Source organism: Periplaneta americana, chromosome 15, assembly GCF_040183065.1.
Source record: "Periplaneta americana isolate PAMFEO1 chromosome 15, P.americana_PAMFEO1_priV1, whole genome shotgun sequence".
Lineage (NCBI taxonomy): Eukaryota > Metazoa > Arthropoda > Insecta > Blattodea > Blattidae > Periplaneta > Periplaneta americana.
The window spans coordinates 105,441,782-105,461,405 of NC_091131.1; the positions used below are offsets into that span (position 1 = coordinate 105,441,782).

Consider the following 19,624-nt stretch of genomic DNA (forward strand, 5'->3'; position numbering starts at 1 on the left):
CGAAAAAAACCGCAACCAGGTAATCAGTCCAAGCGGGAATCGAACCGACGCTCGAGCGCGACTCTGGATTTAATAGATTAACGCTATTTTTTGCTCCTTTATTTTAAGTCCTAAGAATAGAACTCTAGAAGTGGCAAATCAAGGAAACGTGAGACGGTCCTACCTTTTCATCTCTATATTAGCTATACTTGATGCTATTTCTGAGAATTGTCGATTTAAAATATTATCTTCTGTATTTTTAATTATTTGATACAATCTCATTGGGTTCCATAGTTTAAAAAATAATTATTATATACTTACAATATAAATTAAAATTTCTTGCTTTCATATTGTCATGTTCGACTAAGACGTCGGCGTGAACTGTATAGATGACTGTGTTATCTTGCTCTGTAAAACGTTAGCCATATGGATCGGATCACTTGTACTGTAGTTGGTTTCTTGTGGAAAATTATGTAGAGAAGTAATTTCCTATTGCTACCATATTAGTCACACAGCCTTTGCTCACCATAAACTACACTTGGTTTCTCCGGGATTTGAAGTCGGGCCTTCAGTATGGGAAATCAATCCTGGTATTTGCGAAAATGGATAAACGGTATTGTGAAAACTGTTCTGGTTACAAAAAAATTGGAGACATTTTCGAAATTAGGATAATAAATTAATGTAGCCTATAGTTATGAAGTGTTCGGGGTTCGATCTCGGGTGGTGACGGGATTTTCTCATGACCAAATTTCTAGAATGGCTCCGAGGTTCACTCAGCCTCTATCTAGGGGATAAAAGTCGATCGGAGCGTGGTGCTCACCTAGAGTTGCTAACTTTTTTTTGGAGGAAATACGGGAGACTCAGGAATTGACAAAATTTCACATATAAAATTGACAAATTATTCAGTTCAGTTACTAAAGAACGCTTTATTGTCCATTTCGGCAGATAGGAGTGTATTTAAGTCTATTTTGTTTCGCGTAATAGCTGAAGTCGACTGCAGTTTGCAGCTCTGGTTTCAAGTGTCGTGCTCTTGTTTCGAGCATCTGTCCAATTATTGTTCATGAGCTAAAACATCCTCTTTGTATCAGCATTACTACTTGGTAGCTATGCTTAGAACAAACTAGCCAGTTTTTTTTTTAATTTATAACATTGATATTGTTTGATTTCAAACAGGTGAGCATTAAAACCCATATCTGGGAAGCATTACCTTCTATAAAGACTGCACATTTTAAAAGCATCGTTTGAACAACAAAATTCATCATATAAACAATCATAATTCACGGCAAAATCATTGTTTAGAATAATGATTTTTACCTTATGCAAAAATAAGGGGGGGGGGGAAATACTCGAAGAGAAGAAAAATACGGGAGCCGGGAAACTGTTAAAAATTAGGGGAAAATACGGGAGATCCCGGGAAATACGAGAGGGTTGGCAACCCTGGGTGACCGCTCCATCTCATTTTAGTGCCGATGTCAAAGAATACGTGGGGCTTTGCCTCCATGCCCCCATGTGCCTCATGACAGGTGTGGGAATATCTTTAGGCCCTATCTACAAAGTATTGTCATGGTTAAGAAATGTTTGATGCTGTTTGCTGTCTAGTTAGAAGTAGCCTACTAGTCTATAAAAATCGTCAAGGAAAGTTTTTGGTTTGTCTTGGTATTTTCGAAATTTTCTTTCTGGGTATTGTAATGATTTCCCCTCGTTTTCGTCATTTCCGTTGTAGACTGCGTCAGTTACACATCCTGAGTTAATGTGTTCTAAACCCACTTCCCTTACAGATATTATTAACACGCTGTGTTGATATCAGTTCTTCGAAATAATACATTTCGCAATCCTGTGCGTTCTTTAAACTGGCGGCTTAGGTAACTTACTATGTTTGAAAGATAAAGTAGACTTGGCGCCAACTAGAGATACTCTTAAAAGGGCCCTAAAACAAATGAAGAAATAGTATATATATAAAATAGTTCCTGTTTTCGATTGAACGAAATTAAAGCTAAGTCGATACAGCATGTGTGTCAAATGATAAGAAATATATCATATTTACAAAACATTTCCAGACAAAGTGAAGATGAAGACGATGAATTCTGTTGATATAGTCCTAATATGATAGGATATAAATTAAACTTGCCTGCAAGCGATCGTTCAACTCCCAGAAAAAAAATGATTACCAGTAATTTAAATTCAGGCCTATGATATAAGAATTAGAAACAGTCCGAGTTTAAGACAAAATGTATTAATATAAAACAATATTTGACACAACATGTTAGCCGGATAACAAGGAACATACTAATAAAATTGCAAAACAAATTACGAAACTAAACACACAAGGGAACAACGAAGGCCAGACAAGAGACTGCTTAACTTCTGACGTTAAAGGTAAAGAAATGGCCTAACTTTATGATAGCTATATGATGATGATGATGATGATGACGATGATGATGTGTGATGGTGTATGATAATGTATTCGTTCAAGTCCTGGCATTAATATGAGTGGAATGTGTAATGAATAAGAATACAGTGTTTGGTCAGGTTTTCTCGGAGTACTTTAATTTCCCTGCCATTATTCCATTAAAATTTTCTATCAAGATCATCATCGAAGTCATCGTCGTCGTCCAGAGAAAACTAAGGAATTGTTATAATGCTGATGACTGAAGTGATGGGATTTTCATTCAAGAGCTCGATTCCTCTGATGAAATGTGTGTATATAATGCCTACTCACTTCACTTGGGTGATTCGGGTTCCGCATATTGCGGATAGATGGCAGGATTTTCAATTTGTACACCACTTCGGCGGGCCATGCTGTACTTGATATCGATGTGTACCTGTGAAGAGTTATGTTTTGTACTAGGGTGAGTGTATGTGTAAGTGTAGTGTAGGGAATGAGTGAAGTTGATGGTGGAGTTGAGGAAGGAAGAAGGGGAAACCCGGTGCTAGCACGTAGCCTACTCCTGTTGAATAGCACCAAAGGGACCGCCAAGCTTAACGTCCCCATTCGACGGACGAATCAATATCAACAGTGACATATACTTTCTCTTCATATGCACTGCGGAGAGATTTGGGATTTAACCCAGGCATAGTGGTGCACAATTTAGTGATTTAGAAGTTGTGCACTGCCTCCTCTCGTAGCCGTGAGGTAGATATTTTACATTAAAATTTCTGACCCCGCCAAGAAACCCGGGCAGGCTAGTCTGCCACAGAGCTAACTTGGCAGACTGATGAAATGTTATTGTATTCATTATTATACCATACCGAAAGACTCATACGTCAGCTATGAATAAAATTGTAGGGATTTCTACAATTACTTACTGTGTAGAATGTTCGTCGAAAGAATCCCGAAGGTTAGATCTCTTGGGAATGCGATGAAATGCAATGTAGTGTAATGGTTGCAAGAAATCTCTATTTTCAAACATCGTGTCTGAGTGCTGAACTACTGGGGCCGGATTCGAATTTCGTTTGGAGCAGTTGCTTCGTTGAGATTCTTGTTATGCGATTAGTCTTCGGATTCATTTCGCCGTTATCACCATTATGTCCCTCACATCAGTGTATTGCATTGGGACTCTTATGACACAGACATTCCGAAGCATTTAATTAATTTAGGAAAACGAAATAGGAGGGAGGGAAGTTAATAAGACACGGATTATTTTTATATCGAATGCGTTGTTATTACTGTCATTATCACATCCATAAGCGTCTGACTAATATATAATTCTTTTCTAATGGTAGACCATTTCATTAATAGTTTTAAATTAAAAAAAAAAAAAACTAGCAAGGAGTCTGCCAACGGGAAGCGCGATATTTTGAATTGTAGATTTTTTTAGATTAGAATGAAACACATCTAGGTTATTGACGTACACAGTCAGTGATTCGAAAATTCTTCATGAAACGTATTTTTTTTACTCTATTATTTCTACTATTCTCTCTCTTGGTTATTTAACAACACTGTATCAATTACTACATTATTTGGCGTTGAAGGAATTCGTGCTAGAGAAATGATATTTGGCAAGATGAGGTCGAGAATTCACCATGTGATTGCCTGAGATTCGTTTTATAGTTGGGAAAACCTCAGAAAAAAAGTCAGGCATTCAGCCCAAGCGAGAATCGAATCCAAGCCAGTTTCACGCTCAGTTTCGAATCAACAGACAAATACGCTACCGCATGAGTTACGTCGGTGACCATCATTATATTGATATTTCGAATTAATGACTTTTCTCGCTTAAATGCTATATCAGCATCGAAGACCCGTAATATTCTCAAGATTTCACCCCAGCCTACTAGTTGTAATTATTACAGATTATAGATGAAATGTGGGAGAGGTGTGAAATGAAAGAAAGAGGAGTGCAGCGAGAAAACTCCTCTAGAACGCCAGCTTTGCCCACCATAAATTCCAGCACGACCAGGACTGGCTGCATATAAGACCAGAGCTCTTAGCTCTGAGCCATAGATGTGGCTACCCTGGTGCACCATGGGAGGTGATCTAGAGGACATCGATAGGGTCCATGACTCCATGATAAAGACTGAAGAAGCAATAATTAAATACCAGTAGGATAATCAGGAGAACCCCGCGAAAGCTTACGACTTAAGGTCGATTTACATTATACTGAACGTCAATGTCACATCACGGACCGGTAGCGTTCACATATACAGGCAACGTCACGGACAGTCAATGGCACGGACCGTCTGGGATTCTTGAGGAGAATGTTTTGACGTAACGGGACCTATACGTGGGACAGTTTCTTGTACTAGAGATAACAGCGCAGCTGCACATTCCAGCGAGTCACACATCCTATGAGTCATGGCATGTATTATTTTGAGGGGAAAGGTTGACATTTGATATTCTCTACTTGGTTATTTTACGACGCTATATCAACTACGAGGCTATTTAGCGTCGATGGGATTGATGATAACGAGATGAGACCGAGGATTCAGCATGGATTACCTGACATTTGCCTTACGGTTGAGGAAAACCTCGGAAAAAACTCAACCAGATAATAGCCCAACCGGGAATTGAACCCGCGCCCGAACAAGCGCTCTAGCCGACTGAGCTACGCCGGTGGCTTAAAATTTGATATTAATTTACATATTACAGAATTTCAGTAACTCTTAAAGAACACGAAAAAATATTATTTCTTTTTCGATAATATATTTAATCATTTTCTAGGTCGTGAATGCAAAGCGATGCGGAGTTCATTAAGGGATCAGCTTAGAAAGACATTAGAAAATAGGAAGACTAGAGTGGAGAGGCAGTCAACACCGAGGAAAAATGCAAATATGAAGATTGTATGCAGTGGTGGCGTTTTAATTTTTTAACAACCGGTTCTCATGACTCATAACCGTAAATTTCATAATTTAATATAAAATATTGTATATTAAATGAGTTAATAATAACCGGCTAATTGCAATGCTCTATACTATTGCTTAATTACTCGTACACTAATTTAAAAACGGACATAACTTAGTTGCCACAGTGAAGCAGTTTACACCCATTGAGACAAAATCTGGCATCATCCTCATCTATTTTCTCTTTCTTGTTTTTCGCGTCTTTTCTTAATCCAGCCAAATACCAACCATCACAGTTTTTTGCATGTTAAATATCGACATTGTTTGAGAGCGCACTTCTCTACCCGTGAAGGCGCCGGCAAACTGACGGTCACTTACCGTTAAATGTGAATGAGTTGCGATTGGACGTGACGGTGCCGGTCTGTGACATTGACGTGCCGTATAATGTGAATCGTCCTTAACACAATCTTTGTCGACCACAAATTTCACTTGGACTCATTGGGATTCGAACCCTGTTGCCGACTTGAAAGAAGAGGTTCTAACCGTTCTTCTTTAACAGTGAGCATTAAGCACAAAAGTAGAAATACTAAGATTCGACCCGAAACTCTGACGTATATTTGTTTGCATTGTTATCTTGACAAACAAGCTGCAATTACTAGTATTCGTAAAATAACACAGTTTTGAAAATTATTCTTGCTTTAATAAACGACCCGTTACATCTGTGACCTAGGTGGGCCCTATCGTTTATTTCAAGGCTGGAAACAAGAGTTTCGTTGGTTATGAGTTTCCTGCAGTTAAATTTTATCATATCTTAAAATTAAGCAACAGTATTATACACTTTGTAATCACCGATAGAGGAAATAAAAACCCCAGTGTCTTCCAAATTCATCAATGGATGTACGTATATTACGAATGGGTGGCCCCATTCATTGTAAGGTCCACACCTGTGGAGTCACGGTCAGCGCGTCTGGCCGCGAAACCAGGTCGGGGCAAGTTACCTGGTTGAGGTTTTTTCCGGGGTTTTCCCTCAACCCAATACGAGCAAATGCTGGATAACTTTCGGTGCTGGACCCCGGACTCATAACTTTCGGTGCTGGACTCCGGACTCATTTCACCGGCATTATCACCTTCATTTCATTCAGGCGCTAAATAACCTAGATGTTGATACATCGTCGTAAAATAACCCAATAAAATAAAATAAAATCACTGTAAGCAAAAAACATGTCAGTACTGACAGCTTCAAAGAATGCAAGTAGCAAAAGTATGTAAATTAGTAAATACACTATTAATACTGTTAACCACTAGGCAACTAGCTAAAATGGTAGGAAAATACACAAATTTAATCTCTTAGAAATGGTTTGTCTAAACCAAGCATGAACAAGAAACAAAATCCAGCACGCAAAAAGACAAAGAAAGTAATTGGATTTAAGACCCGAAGAAATGGATAAAATGATAGCAATGAAAGGGAGTAGCAATACCTAGAAAAAAACACGCTGTAACGCCATCGTTGTCCACCACAAATTTCACTTTGTACAGGATTTTAACCTATGTTTCTGATGTTGAAAACTGATGTCCTAGCCGGGGCTCAAGGTATACTCTCACACTCTCAAGATGTACAGACCCTAATTATTCTTTAGGTCTTAGCATGGCATTCATACTCATTTTTCCCCCTCATGGGGGGATGACGCAGCCGTGATTAAGTGTAAACAGCCCCTGATACTGCCGACGTCTGACACAGCAATGACACGGAAGACATCAACAGCTATAAATGATGTGAGATATCTCTTACGAATGAGAGATTACTTTATCAAAAAAGCATTAACTATGTCAACATTGAATGACGAATCGTGCTGTGTGCTACTCATCGTAAGTTTTCAACTCGTTGGGCTCAACAGAGATGAGGATTGTGTGAGAGAGTGTAAACTGAAATCCAGATAAGAAAAATATTCAGGTAAACAAACATTAAATTTGATGCGAAATGTATTATACCGCTGTGATACCTACGTAACGTGATTAAATTTGTCATATTGCAGCGCAGAAACTCTCCACGTGCTTTCGTTACAGTCTGTTAATATGAAGATTAGTTGAGCCCTTGAGTAAAAAAGTGGATCATGTCCAAAACAGTAGATTTCAGTTGTGTACAGCGAGGAGTATAGATGTCACCCGCGCCTCGCCCTGCTTCTTCGCTAAGACGATACGCAGTTCACATAAACAACACATAAAATCATTCTGTGGAGCTGTGTAGAGTCGTGAATGGTTTGAAGAATATTGTTAATTTATATTAATTAGAACAAAGTGACCTATTCTGTTATTACTGTATTATTTACTTACTTACTGGCTTTTAAGGAACCCGAAGGTTCATTGCTGCCCTCACATAAGCCCGCCATTGGTCCCTATCCTGAGCAAGATTAATCCATTCTCTATCATCATATCCCACCTCCCTCAAATCCATTTTAATATTATCTTCCCATCTACGTCTCGGCCTCTCTAAAGGTCTTTTTCCCTCCGGCCTCCCAACTGACACTCTATATGCATTTCTGGATTCGCCCATACGTGCTCCATGCCCTGCCCATCTCAAACGCCTGGATTTAATGTTCCTAATTATGTCAGGTGAAGAATACAATGCGTGCAGTTCTGCGTTGTGTAACTTTCTCCATTCTCCTGTAACTTCATCCCTCTTAGCCCCAAATATTTTCCTAAGAACCTTATTCTCAAACACCCTTAATCTCTGTTCCTCTCTCAAAGGAGAGTCCAAGTTGCACAACCATACAGAACAACTGGTAATATAACTGTTTTATAAATTCTAACTTTCAGATTTTTCGACAGCAGACTGGATGATAAAAGTTTCTCAACCGAATAATAACAGGCATTTCCCATATTTATTCTGTGTTTAATTTCTTCCCGAGTATAATTTATATTTGTTACTATTGCTCCCACATATTTGAACTTCTCCACCTCTTCAAAAGATAAATTTCCAATTTTTGTATTTCAATTTTGTACAATATTCTCGTCACGAGACATAGTCATATACTTTGTCTTCTCGGGATTTACTTCCAAACCTATCTCTTTACTTGCTTCCAGTAAAATTCCCGTGTTTTCCCTAATCGTTTGTGGATTTTCTCCTAACATATTCACGTCATCCGCATAGACAAGAAGCTGATGTAACCCGTTCAATTCTGTTATCCTGGACTTTCCTAATGGCATACTCTAGAGCAAAGTTAAAAAGTAAAGGTGATAGTGCATCTCCTTGCTTTAGCCCACAGTGAATTGGAAACGCATCTGACAGAAACTGACCTACACGAACTCTGCTGTACGTTTCACTGAGACACATTTTAATTAATCGAACTAGTTTCTTGGGAATACCAAATTCAATAAGAATATCATATAGAACTTCTCTCCTAACCGAGTCATATGCCTTTTTGAAATCTATGAATAACTGATGCACTGACCCTTATACTCCCATTTTTTCTCCATTATCTGTCGAATACAAAATATCTGGTCAATAGTTTATCTCTTACGCCTAAAACCACATTGATGATCCCCAATAATTTCATCTACATATGGAGTTAATCTTCTCAAAAGAATATTGGACAAAATTTTGTATGACGTCAACAAAAGTGATATCCCTCGAAAGTTACTACAGTTAGTCTTGTCCTCCTTCTTAAAGATAGGTACGATTATGGACTCCTTCCATTGTTCTGGTACAATTTCCTTTTCCCAAATAGCAAGTACAAGCTTATAAATTTCGTTAGATAATGCGCTTCCACCCTCTTGTATTAATTCTGCTGGAATTTGATCTATACCTAGAGACATAATTTTTCAGATTTTCTATCGCAATTTCGACTTTTACGTAATGTTAATATTATGCTTGATTCCAAAAAAATAAACATCTGTTATTAAATAATTATGCAAACAGGAGTGTGTAACACGTTTATTTTTCTCCCGGATTATTCTTCGTTAAATGTTGACGTCTCGTGCTGCTATGCATTCGATTGCGTTACAGTCCAAGTTCAACATCAGAATTACGATACGAACTTCCTAGCTGTCATTACAATAGAATAACCTGAGTTGTTGATAAAGCGTCGTAAAGTAACCTACTAAAATAAAAAATAAAAAAAAATGACAATAGAAATGAAAAATTTTCTTGAAAACAAATGGGTTTAATATTATGTGCCATATAGAGTTGATACACTATTAGATTCACAAAATAGTTGTTCACCTGATAGTAAGAAATACTGTATCATATTTCAGATTTGCTTTGTAATGTAGAACGAAAATTTTCAGAGTACAAATAGGCCTATTGTTTTTTTTTTCTGAACATAAAAGGAGTATATCTTTTGATAAAATGAAAATGTTATTTGTTATAATGGAACTAGAATTATAATTGTATACTTTGAATGTTATTTTTATATGTATGGGTACATTACTTTAGATTGGGAGTTACGACGTTTATAATACAAATTATTGTTTTCTTATTATTCATTTATTATTTTCTTGTTCTAAGGCCGTGGACGATTGGAGCACATAATTTGATTACCACCCAGCTGTACATGTTTGTGGTTCTGGTTCATTGACATTGAGAGCTGCGCTACTATTTTTCATTCGGTAGAGATATAGTCCAAGTTCACACAACGTGACAGTTTTGGTACGAACTTCCTAGCTTTTATTATCACTAGTTCTTTGAAAATGGCGGGCTCTGAAGTAGATTTCAGTGATTTCAGTTATAGTGGAAATTATAATAGTACATTATGCAACGAGCCTATAATGAAGGTAATTAAGAAGTGAGTATGGATATTTATGAAACGAGCGCAAGCGAGTTTCATAATTTTCATACGAGCTTCTTAATTACCATTATAGGCGAGTTTCATACGACTTTTTATGCTCGACCCTATTTCTAACTTGATATTATTAATTTTTTAGCAATGTCCCGTATGTTGTGAGATGTGCGCAGACGCGAAAGTATTGATTTTTTCCGAGGAACAGATGTCCACATTGACCTTGCTAGGCCATAAGAACCTACAGAGATAACATTGAAATTAAATTAGACATTGAAAAACGAGATGACAAATTGAATTTATTTGAATATTATTTACAATTAACGCTAATTATTATAGTAACAGAACATAACCTTCTGCGACAGTATTGGATTTCCAGCCTCCGTGACTTTTCGCTAATTCTCTTTCGATTGCATATCCGAGAATAATCGATACTTGCGGTTTTATAACGGTAGAAAGCTGACCTGTCATTGGCTGAACAGTTGTAACCTGGGTCGTCATTGGCTGAAAGACCTGACCTTTAATGAGTAGGTGTAATTTAATGACATGCATTAAAGGTCTGCTACCAGGTGTATAATTACTACATTTTGGCATGGTCGAACATAAAAGTAAGTATAACGTATACTCCTATAATGTGATCTATATTTATATATTTAGATTTCTGTACAAAAATTGTAGTTTAAACGAAACATTCTAAGTTAATTTTGATATATTAAGTGAGTCATTTGAAAATAATAATTTTCCAGCATATGAGCTGAGTGAAAGTCATTCTGATTACTCTGAATTTCTTTGTGAAGGGAATCATAGCTATGATAGAGAAGTGGATGATCGTCATAGAAGTGGAACCACCGATTTAAGTAATGAAATTAAAATACTAATACTAGTGAAGTAACTATCAGTTTTTAACCTTTATTGTTTATCGCTGAGAATGGGTCACAGTTTACTCTCAAATGGTACTGATTTTGGTGTTATTATGAACTCGCCACAAGCATGACATTCCTTAATAGTGGAAGGAATTTGCATCAAAAGCAATTAAAAATAAGCCAGTCCAGATTATAAGAATGCAGAAGAACGATTTTGTGTCTCTTGCTAATTCGGTGAAAAATGTTTCTTTTCACATAAGTAAGAGCGCAGGTGAAAATCAGGTAAAATGGTTACAAATTCAATATCTACGTATAAATTCTAGTCGGCCAATGGTAATGAAATTCAAGTACACATTGAGTGACATTGAAGATTGGAAGAATGTGGACCTTGCAAGACGAAAGAAAGGTCGCCCTTCGCCCGCAAGTGGGAAATGGGGAGACCCACTATTTTATATCCAGAAAAGAAAAAAAAAATCACAGGAGCTAAACTGAAGAATCTCAAACAACTTCTTCCTTACATACCACCTGCGCACCACATCTTTTAGAATCTTGCATCACGAGAAGGTGTTAATGGGGAAGATGAGATTTTTATTTCCGAAGAGAAAATTGATGAACCCAACAACTAAAATGTTGAGCGCGAAACAAATTAGTAGTTATTATGTTATTAACATGTAACATGTAAGTTGTGTATTATAAACAGTCGAAATGTCCAATTTTCTCCTGAAGTTCTAATACTTAACAATAAGAACAGTAATTTTGTGCCAGTATGAACAATGAAAAACACTTTTGTTCATAATTATATTTTTGTAATATGTTGGAAAGAGTGGGTGAAGAAAGAATGATGCTGAAACTGAACAGGAAGATAAAAAGGAATTGGCTGGGTCGCTGGCTGAGAAGAAACTGCCTACTGAAGGATGCACTGAAAGGAGTGGTGAACGGGAGTTTAGTCATAACCTGAAGGTATTGATCAGGATGTTTTATAGTTTGAACCCTTTTTAGAACCGAAATTTCTGTCAATTTGATTATACGAGTGTCCTCGGACAGGGAAAATATGTTTGATGTTCAGGCACAAAATTTTATAACTGTCATATTTTTATTTTGGCCACCACATGAGTCTGAAAACAATATAACACTTCCCACATTTTTCATCGCCTCCAGTTTCTTTGTCAAGAAGTCATAGAGGAGAGCATACAGTGTTGGGATCCTTCCTTGAATCGCATTCCAAGAAGTAATGGAATGAACTAAAATCATCATTATGGCAATGGATGCTGAAAACATGTAGCCACAAGAGTCGCTTATAGAATTGCGACGTGACATTGAGCCTTGGAATAGCCAAATTTTGAGTGTAATCAAATCCGAGTACCAGAATGTCCATGTTTCCTTAATTTGCAGAGTTTTTTTACTTTCCCTAGGTAATTCTGCTTAAGATTATTATACATTTTCACTTTCCCCAAGATGATTCTCGTAGTGCTGTTTCCTTGGATCACGTGAATTTGTCTGCAACGCTATTTCACTTTCCCTACAACAATCACAGACCTTGGTAACTACTACTGGATGTTCATTTCAAAGTGTGTCATGACGTCACTGTTGTTGGGTCACCGATTTAAAGCGAGTTTCAGCTTATATGTTAGAGAAGTTGCCTATTATTTAAGGCGTTCTTCAATCTGAACTTGAGAACGTGTACGGTATAACTTGAACGTCGTAACAACAGATGGCGGTCTGTACGGTCTGTGTGCTACCATAACCTCTTTCGAACTGTGTTTTGCGCCGGCAAGTCGTACGCAGGGTATTTGTTATCATCGGTTGCGTACGGTAACATTCCACAACACAAATCAAATGCTCCGTGTCCAAGTTGACCGTCGAAGTTAATGTCAACAAATACGTAAGTAATCGTCTTAACCCTCTCCCCATATCCCGACAGTACGTATTTCCAAACAGTTCACATTCCTGCCACTACCGGCGTTACCGTACGTATCGGTACCTACTCTTCAGAATGAACGCCGTACTTGCTAGGCAACTTCTCTGCCTCTTATGTTATACACCTCTGCGGAAGTGTAGGAAGATTGAATTCTCTAGGCTGATCGGCTAGCCACGTGACGGCATACAGCGAGCCATGACACATTTTGAACTGAACACCCAGTATTTTCTTTATAAAATCTATGGTAGGTGGAATATTTCATACTCAGAGTTCTGCTGACATTCTCAAAGTAATACTGCTGGATGCCTTGTACAGAGTGACTACATTCAAAGTAGGGTCGTCAATATAGGGCAAACAGAGTTGCATCTTTCATAATGAAACATCTTAGATGGAAATAAGGCCCAATGTTCTTTAACCAAATTCCACACTTCTTCGCCTATCTTCATTGAGCGATTTTTATGTTTTCCACGCCTCTCACATGTCGAAATAGCCCCCAACTTCAAAGCACTGAGACAAGTTTTCATATGGGCTTCTGTAATTTGTAGAACTTGAAGCAAAAATCTCTTGCACAGTGATATTCTTTCCCCTTAGCTTTACGCTATATACAAAGGAATACTCACGATTCTTTCCAGATTAAGTGCTTGTGTCTTATAACATGCTCCGTCTTCTGCACATAACTTATCAACATCATATCCTGTATTTGTTTATCCCCAGTGCTCCAGAACCCATTGAAAAGCGTCTTTTGGTCGAAACGACTGCATTTCCCAACACATTTAGATTTGTAACATGTCTTAGCAGCAGCAAATCGTTTAGCAGGGACCACTTTACCACTCCTTGAAACATAACTCTCACCTGAATTTCGTTTCTTCTTAGCAATCTCTTTTTTTCCCCCAATTCGTTTTGTTTGCTTTTCTTTTCATTCCTGCTGTTGGAACATCATTATTTTCAGAATAATTATTGCCCTCTATGTTAATACTTAATATTGTGAACATTGAACAAATCAACCATGAACACAGCCGCAAGACCCACAAACAGAACTACGTTACACAGCGTAACTGCAATAGTGATTTTAGTTGCGTTATGGACTAATCGTTTATGTAGCAAGTATGTTTACTTGTTTCTGTTATGCACTACAGAAACAAAACATTGTGGTATTATGAAGTACAGTCCGAAAATTCAGAAAACGCAATCACTAGACTAACATCTTAACGTCCTCGACACTGTTAGTCCACCCAGCCCCTCAAATATAGAGAGCCTATGACCATAAAAGTTCCTACTCATTGTGTTGTAGGAGGGTTGCCGACTATCTTGGTTTCTCCTGGGCAGTCCAAGAAAAGGACTTTTGGTTCAGGCAACATTTTGATATGGACCTGGACATTGAAATGTCCAGGACTGTAGATTTCGTGCTGTCTCGACGAGCTGGATGAAGAAGTACTATACAATGAACTCTGTATCTTAAGTAGTGTGTACGAACATATTGGTTCTGATGAACAGCTTGCGGACATACTGTGAATTACTGAAATTAGTATCATCTATCTAATGCTTTCTGTGAAAGAATCAGTAATATTCAGACGAGAACAGAAACAAACTGTCTGAAAATATATTCAAGGCAGAGCTGCGAGTAAAAGTTAGTTTTGGAGTACCATGTTCTGAAATGTTATTGTCCACTTTCTTAAGGACAATCCTAGCCAATATCTTGAATCCTAGTATCATTTTTGCAGCAAAACGTGAAAAAGAACAAACTTAGCTATAGACTATGGTGCAAACTGTTGTTCAGTGTTAAACCAATGTAATTTTTATTACCATAGAAACTACTTCCGCCACAATATGTACCCACAATACTTTTTCATAATATATATATTTTCAATTCCTTCTTTAACAATGGAAGGAAGAAAAGGACGGATTTTAAACTTTGAAAAGTTTAAAGATCGAACTAGGCATTTATAGCTTCTATTTCATTAAATAGGTACTTATCAAAATAGGCAATTTTAGGTGCTTTAAAACTATCACATCTTAATATTAAGGTTCTCTAATGGATATTTAATTTCAAAGTCTACAACTTTGAATAAAGGAATAAAATAGGCAATAAGGGCAAAGTCACAGCTCTAGTTATTGGGAATGACGGGCGTAGCTAGTAAAAATGCATTCCACTTTATATTTATTACAAATTTAATATCATTTTAAGAATTCACATTTATCACATGCACATATACAAAGTACTCAGTCAAGATTCAATCGGGGAAAAAATTGAGAAATAAAATATATATTGCAAGTTTGAAGGCATTAACTGAATAGCAACATATGCCTTCAAGAATAGTGAAGTATCGTGATCCCATAAAACTGTAATCTAAAATATAAAGCAATTATTATTATTATTATTATTATTATAGCCTTCCACAAAAATAATATACTTGAGTAAAAACAGAAAATCTATCATCACAATGTTCATAATCAGATGAATAGCTGATGACAGCTACTCCATTTAACATTAGACACTTCCTTCAGTTCTAAGACAACCTAAAAATTGAGCATTTTATAGTTTTATTTTATTTGTTCTCCTTATAATAATATGTTATGTGTTGTAAAATTTCATTGTTGATGAAAAGAAATTGATAGAATTTCATTTCATACAGGAGGAACTGTAACTTCGTTTTAAATTTATTGAACACATGAGTGTAACTCGGTATTAACAATGATTGGCATCCCTCTAGCCTCGTATGAAATCACATAAATACGATCTAAATAGTAACACATTTTACATACAGTTCTTAACTATGTACCGCATTCGTTGTCACATGGCTTATTTCTAAGACACATTTGGTCGGACTGTTGCAAATCATATCTGCATTATGTAGACTTCAATAACAAAATAATATTTTCAGTTAATGTGTTGAGTAAGAATGCAACATCCATCACTATATTGGAAATATGCTTTAAATTTGATGGTATACATGTATATGTCATTTTATACATGAAAAAATTATCAGGTAATAAATAGTAATTAGAGTTTTGAAGTAGCATTTCTTCCTTATATAATCAACTAGCATTGTTAATGTCAAAGCTTGTTAAGGTAACAGAGGAGCTGCCTGAAAATAATCACATCTTAAACTTGGTAGCATACATGTATGTATTTATTTTAATTGTATCTATGAGAAAATAACATTAATTCGAGATTTGAAGCAACATTGCTTTCATATTCGATCAGAATGGGATCAGTAATATCCCTAATGTCAGAGTTACTTACAGTAATACAAGAAGCTGCCTAGAAAATTACACTTGTTAAACATTCTCATAATAGAAATCTTTGTCAACTATCTGCGTGGTGAGATAAATGTATCAGTTAATAACAAATTACAGTTTTCGTAATACAGTGGATTAAGAAATATAACAGCAATTTTCAAACCTGCCTGAAATTTGGTAGAACTTTATTTTGATTTGATATATGCAAACAAGAAAAGAAACAGAAAAATATGAAGTAACAACACCTTGTTGTGTAATCTAATAGTGTTTTTCATACCATAGCATTTTGTACTTAACATAGGAAGCTGCCTGATAAAAATATACTTGAATATTCTTGTTACCAGTAACAGAAATCTTTTGTTAACTTTTTAAGGAATATGAGAGCTGCCATAATATATGGACTTTAAAACACAGTTTATTGGCAGGCTGAATCTACACAAATGACGGGAATACTACATTACAAGAACTATTAATGAAATCTGTATTTCACAAGGAAAATTCTGAATATTGTGTATTGGAAGAACTATGGCAATATGTTAAGCTTTGATTTATTGTAGTAAATCAGGTTAAACTCGTACCAATCAGAGAGAAATCAAGAAGATATTGATAAATCTCGAAGACAAGGTATCGTAATGCTGTGTATTGAAAGTTGTTTTATTACTCTGAACATTAAAATGATTTGCTTCTGTAAAACACTATTAAGCTTCAGGACATGTCTGTTGTAAAATGATTTTAAAAACATTAATCAATTTTTATACATTTTATAGTTTATCAAAAACATCAATGAATAGCTTGGTACCGTTTGGCAGCTTAACTCTATTATTATGTTGTCTCTAAAGTTTGCTTTGAAGCCCCCAAAAGCTTGATATTATTTGGAATGTTAAGATGTAACACTTATCACTTAGCTAACTACATTCGTCTGCAAATGATGCAAAGGCAAACCTTTTATAACAGTTCGTTGTAAAAAAAACCTGCAGTATCTAAATCTAACAATCTCTCTCATAAGCTAGTTGGCAACATTATCAAGAGTATATGAGTTGAATTGCTTAGGATTTACACTATGCTACTGTCTAAAAAGTCTGTCACAATTGTAGGCAACAGCCCTTGTTGTGAGTCTATGGGAACTTCCTTCTTTCCGCAAGTTGTATCAAGGTCCTTGCTTTTGTTTTATTCCTTGCATAAAGATTTGTTCTGTTTGTTTCTTTCAACAGAATTTTGTAATACATTAAGGAAGTTCCAATATTTGAGAAAAATTCCAGTGAGATATAGGGTACACATTTCTGTAGTTTATATTTAACAATCATTATCGCCACATAAAGTATTGAGGCACAGTTAGCTGTGTAAAGTTTTGTGTATAAATAACTTTTAAATATATAGAAAAAAAACTTGTAGAAATGTCACAATGTTTTATTTCTTGCCGTGAATACTTGGTTACAAATAGAACATTATCTATTTCAAACTTTTTATCAGATAAACAATGCTTTCCCATTTTGCTTGTCAGAAACTTGTATCACATAAGCAAGATGTTTAAATTTTGTGGCAATAATGAGCAGTTTGTTAATGTATCTGTCATCTGGTAGGCGTATCACAAGTCACTGGAATTTTCCTCAAAGCTCAGAAGATGCTAGGCTTCTGTTTCTTTAGGAAACTTGTCCTTGGAAGGATAGATGGGCGACATCTCCATAGTGGAAGGTGCTGTAGGAACATTGTTGTGCATGTAGTCATTGAGTCTGCGACTTAATTCGTCCAGTATTTCACCAAAGACGACCATGTTCATATTCTGACCTAGCAGATGCAGTAGTAGAAAATCTCCAACCTGTAACATATTTAGTAATAACCTTTGAACGTGCATTTGTCGATTCCATGAATATTTCATTTTATTTCACCAGAGAAACAAAATATAAATACTGTAATACAACTAAAACTGATTATAGAAAAAAATCAACCTGCCTTGTAGTGGTTACAAAACACACCATTAGATTTTACATTTTGACATACCTAAACTATTGAAATTATACATGTAAATTATTAATATGGAAATGAAATACTGTATATTTCTTTATTAATATTATTTGATCCTAGTTGTGTTTTGAATTTATTAGTAGTTTTATTTCATAAAATAAAATTAAATCTTAATATAAAGCTAACATAATTTATCATATAATGAAAGTATAGGAAACATCTGAAAACATTACAGTCCATATAAAATAATACACAACTGGTCAACAGAAGATATTTGACTCTGTAAATTGTCAATTTTTTACCCTAAACATACATTGGTTTCCAAATCACTCATTTTATTACTAAGATACTGAATGTTATAATTTAATTCTGGTCCATCTTACCAACAGCATGAAAATTTGATCTTCGAAAGATTGTGTGAAATTTGTACGTGACATGGCAGGTATACGACATTTTCTCTGAGTACCATGATTTTTCTTATTATTTTCATTTCACCTTTGCTACTTTATCACCATATCAATGTATTCTAATACAGTATGTAGGATTCTCACATGATTTAAAAAATAATGTTAAATAAATTAAAGAGTTACAGTGCTTGTATTAAGACCTGACACCGGTTCAGCCTGAGTGAGAACAGAGCTAGTTAGTGGAGGGGAGAGTAGCTTGTGACTTACTGTGCAGCGGGACGTTCTACACTATACAGAGATCTAACCATACTGAATACTGTTCCACAATTAACCCAATATCCCTCAAAGTAAATTTATTCTGACAGTAAACTCATCAATACTACTGAGTATCACGCTAAGCAGAGTCAGGACTAAATATATTATTATTATATTGCAGTAAGGCAGATTTTTTAGGGAAAAGCTATTGTACACATATTACAGAGAATTACCTTAGAATGTATAAATATGTCACATCACACATCTCAGTAACAATGAACGCGTAAATAAATGACTTAGGCCCGGTTTCATCAACCTTTGTTAAAATGCCCCTAACATAGCGTTAATTAACTGTAAGTTAAAAGTATAAATTGATGTTAAAAATATTGCTTTTCTTCAACTTTACATTTCACGTTTTAACATTATGTTTGTTAACTCTCTGTTAGCACCAGAGATTCTAGAGTTTAACCATAACCTATAACCAAGTATAGGTTCAGTTCTGTTTTCTGAACTCTGACAATTGCGATTTTCGCTTGTTTCCGTTCTTTTATTCAGAGAGGATAGGAGTCGTTCTATTCTCTCAGGTTTGATTTATGCTTCTTTCCATCATCTGTATCACAATAGCATGGAGCAGCGTATTACCATATTGGTATTGCTGTTGTGAAATAGAAAACACTGGAACAAAAAGAAGTCATGGGACTAATTTCTCTTGTTCGAGAGAAGCCTTCTGCTGGAAATAATTTTGCAGTGTAAACCAATTATTGAGAATAAACAAACAAATGGATCTACATTGAAAGCGAAAAGTGAGGCTTGCCAAAAATAGCCTATACCTTTGTATGAATTTCTGTTCTGTCAAATCACAGAAATCATCTGCTCTGTTTATGTATTCATGGATATCATTTTCTGAATAATCAAAGTATAGAAATTCAGCATATAACACACCAGCCA

The 19,624-nt window shown here is 35.9% G+C and overlaps 2 protein-coding genes across 2 annotated transcripts in view; one reads left to right on the forward strand and one right to left on the reverse strand.

Annotated features, from left to right (window-relative positions):
• spg (dedicator of cytokinesis spg) overlaps positions 1 to 19,624 on the forward strand; it is a 657,455-nt gene that overhangs the window by 468,476 nt on the left and 169,355 nt on the right. The window lies entirely within an intron of this gene.
• Positions 17,015 to 19,624, reverse strand: part of Inx3 (innexin 3) — a 50,340-nt gene continuing 47,730 nt past the window's right edge. Inside the window, exon 7 of the mRNA XM_069847978.1 lies at positions 17,015 to 17,868. Within this exon, the coding sequence (XP_069704079.1) occupies positions 17,677 to 17,868 (192 nt within the window). The 3' untranslated portion in view covers positions 17,015 to 17,676. The remainder of the gene's footprint in view (positions 17,869 to 19,624) is intronic.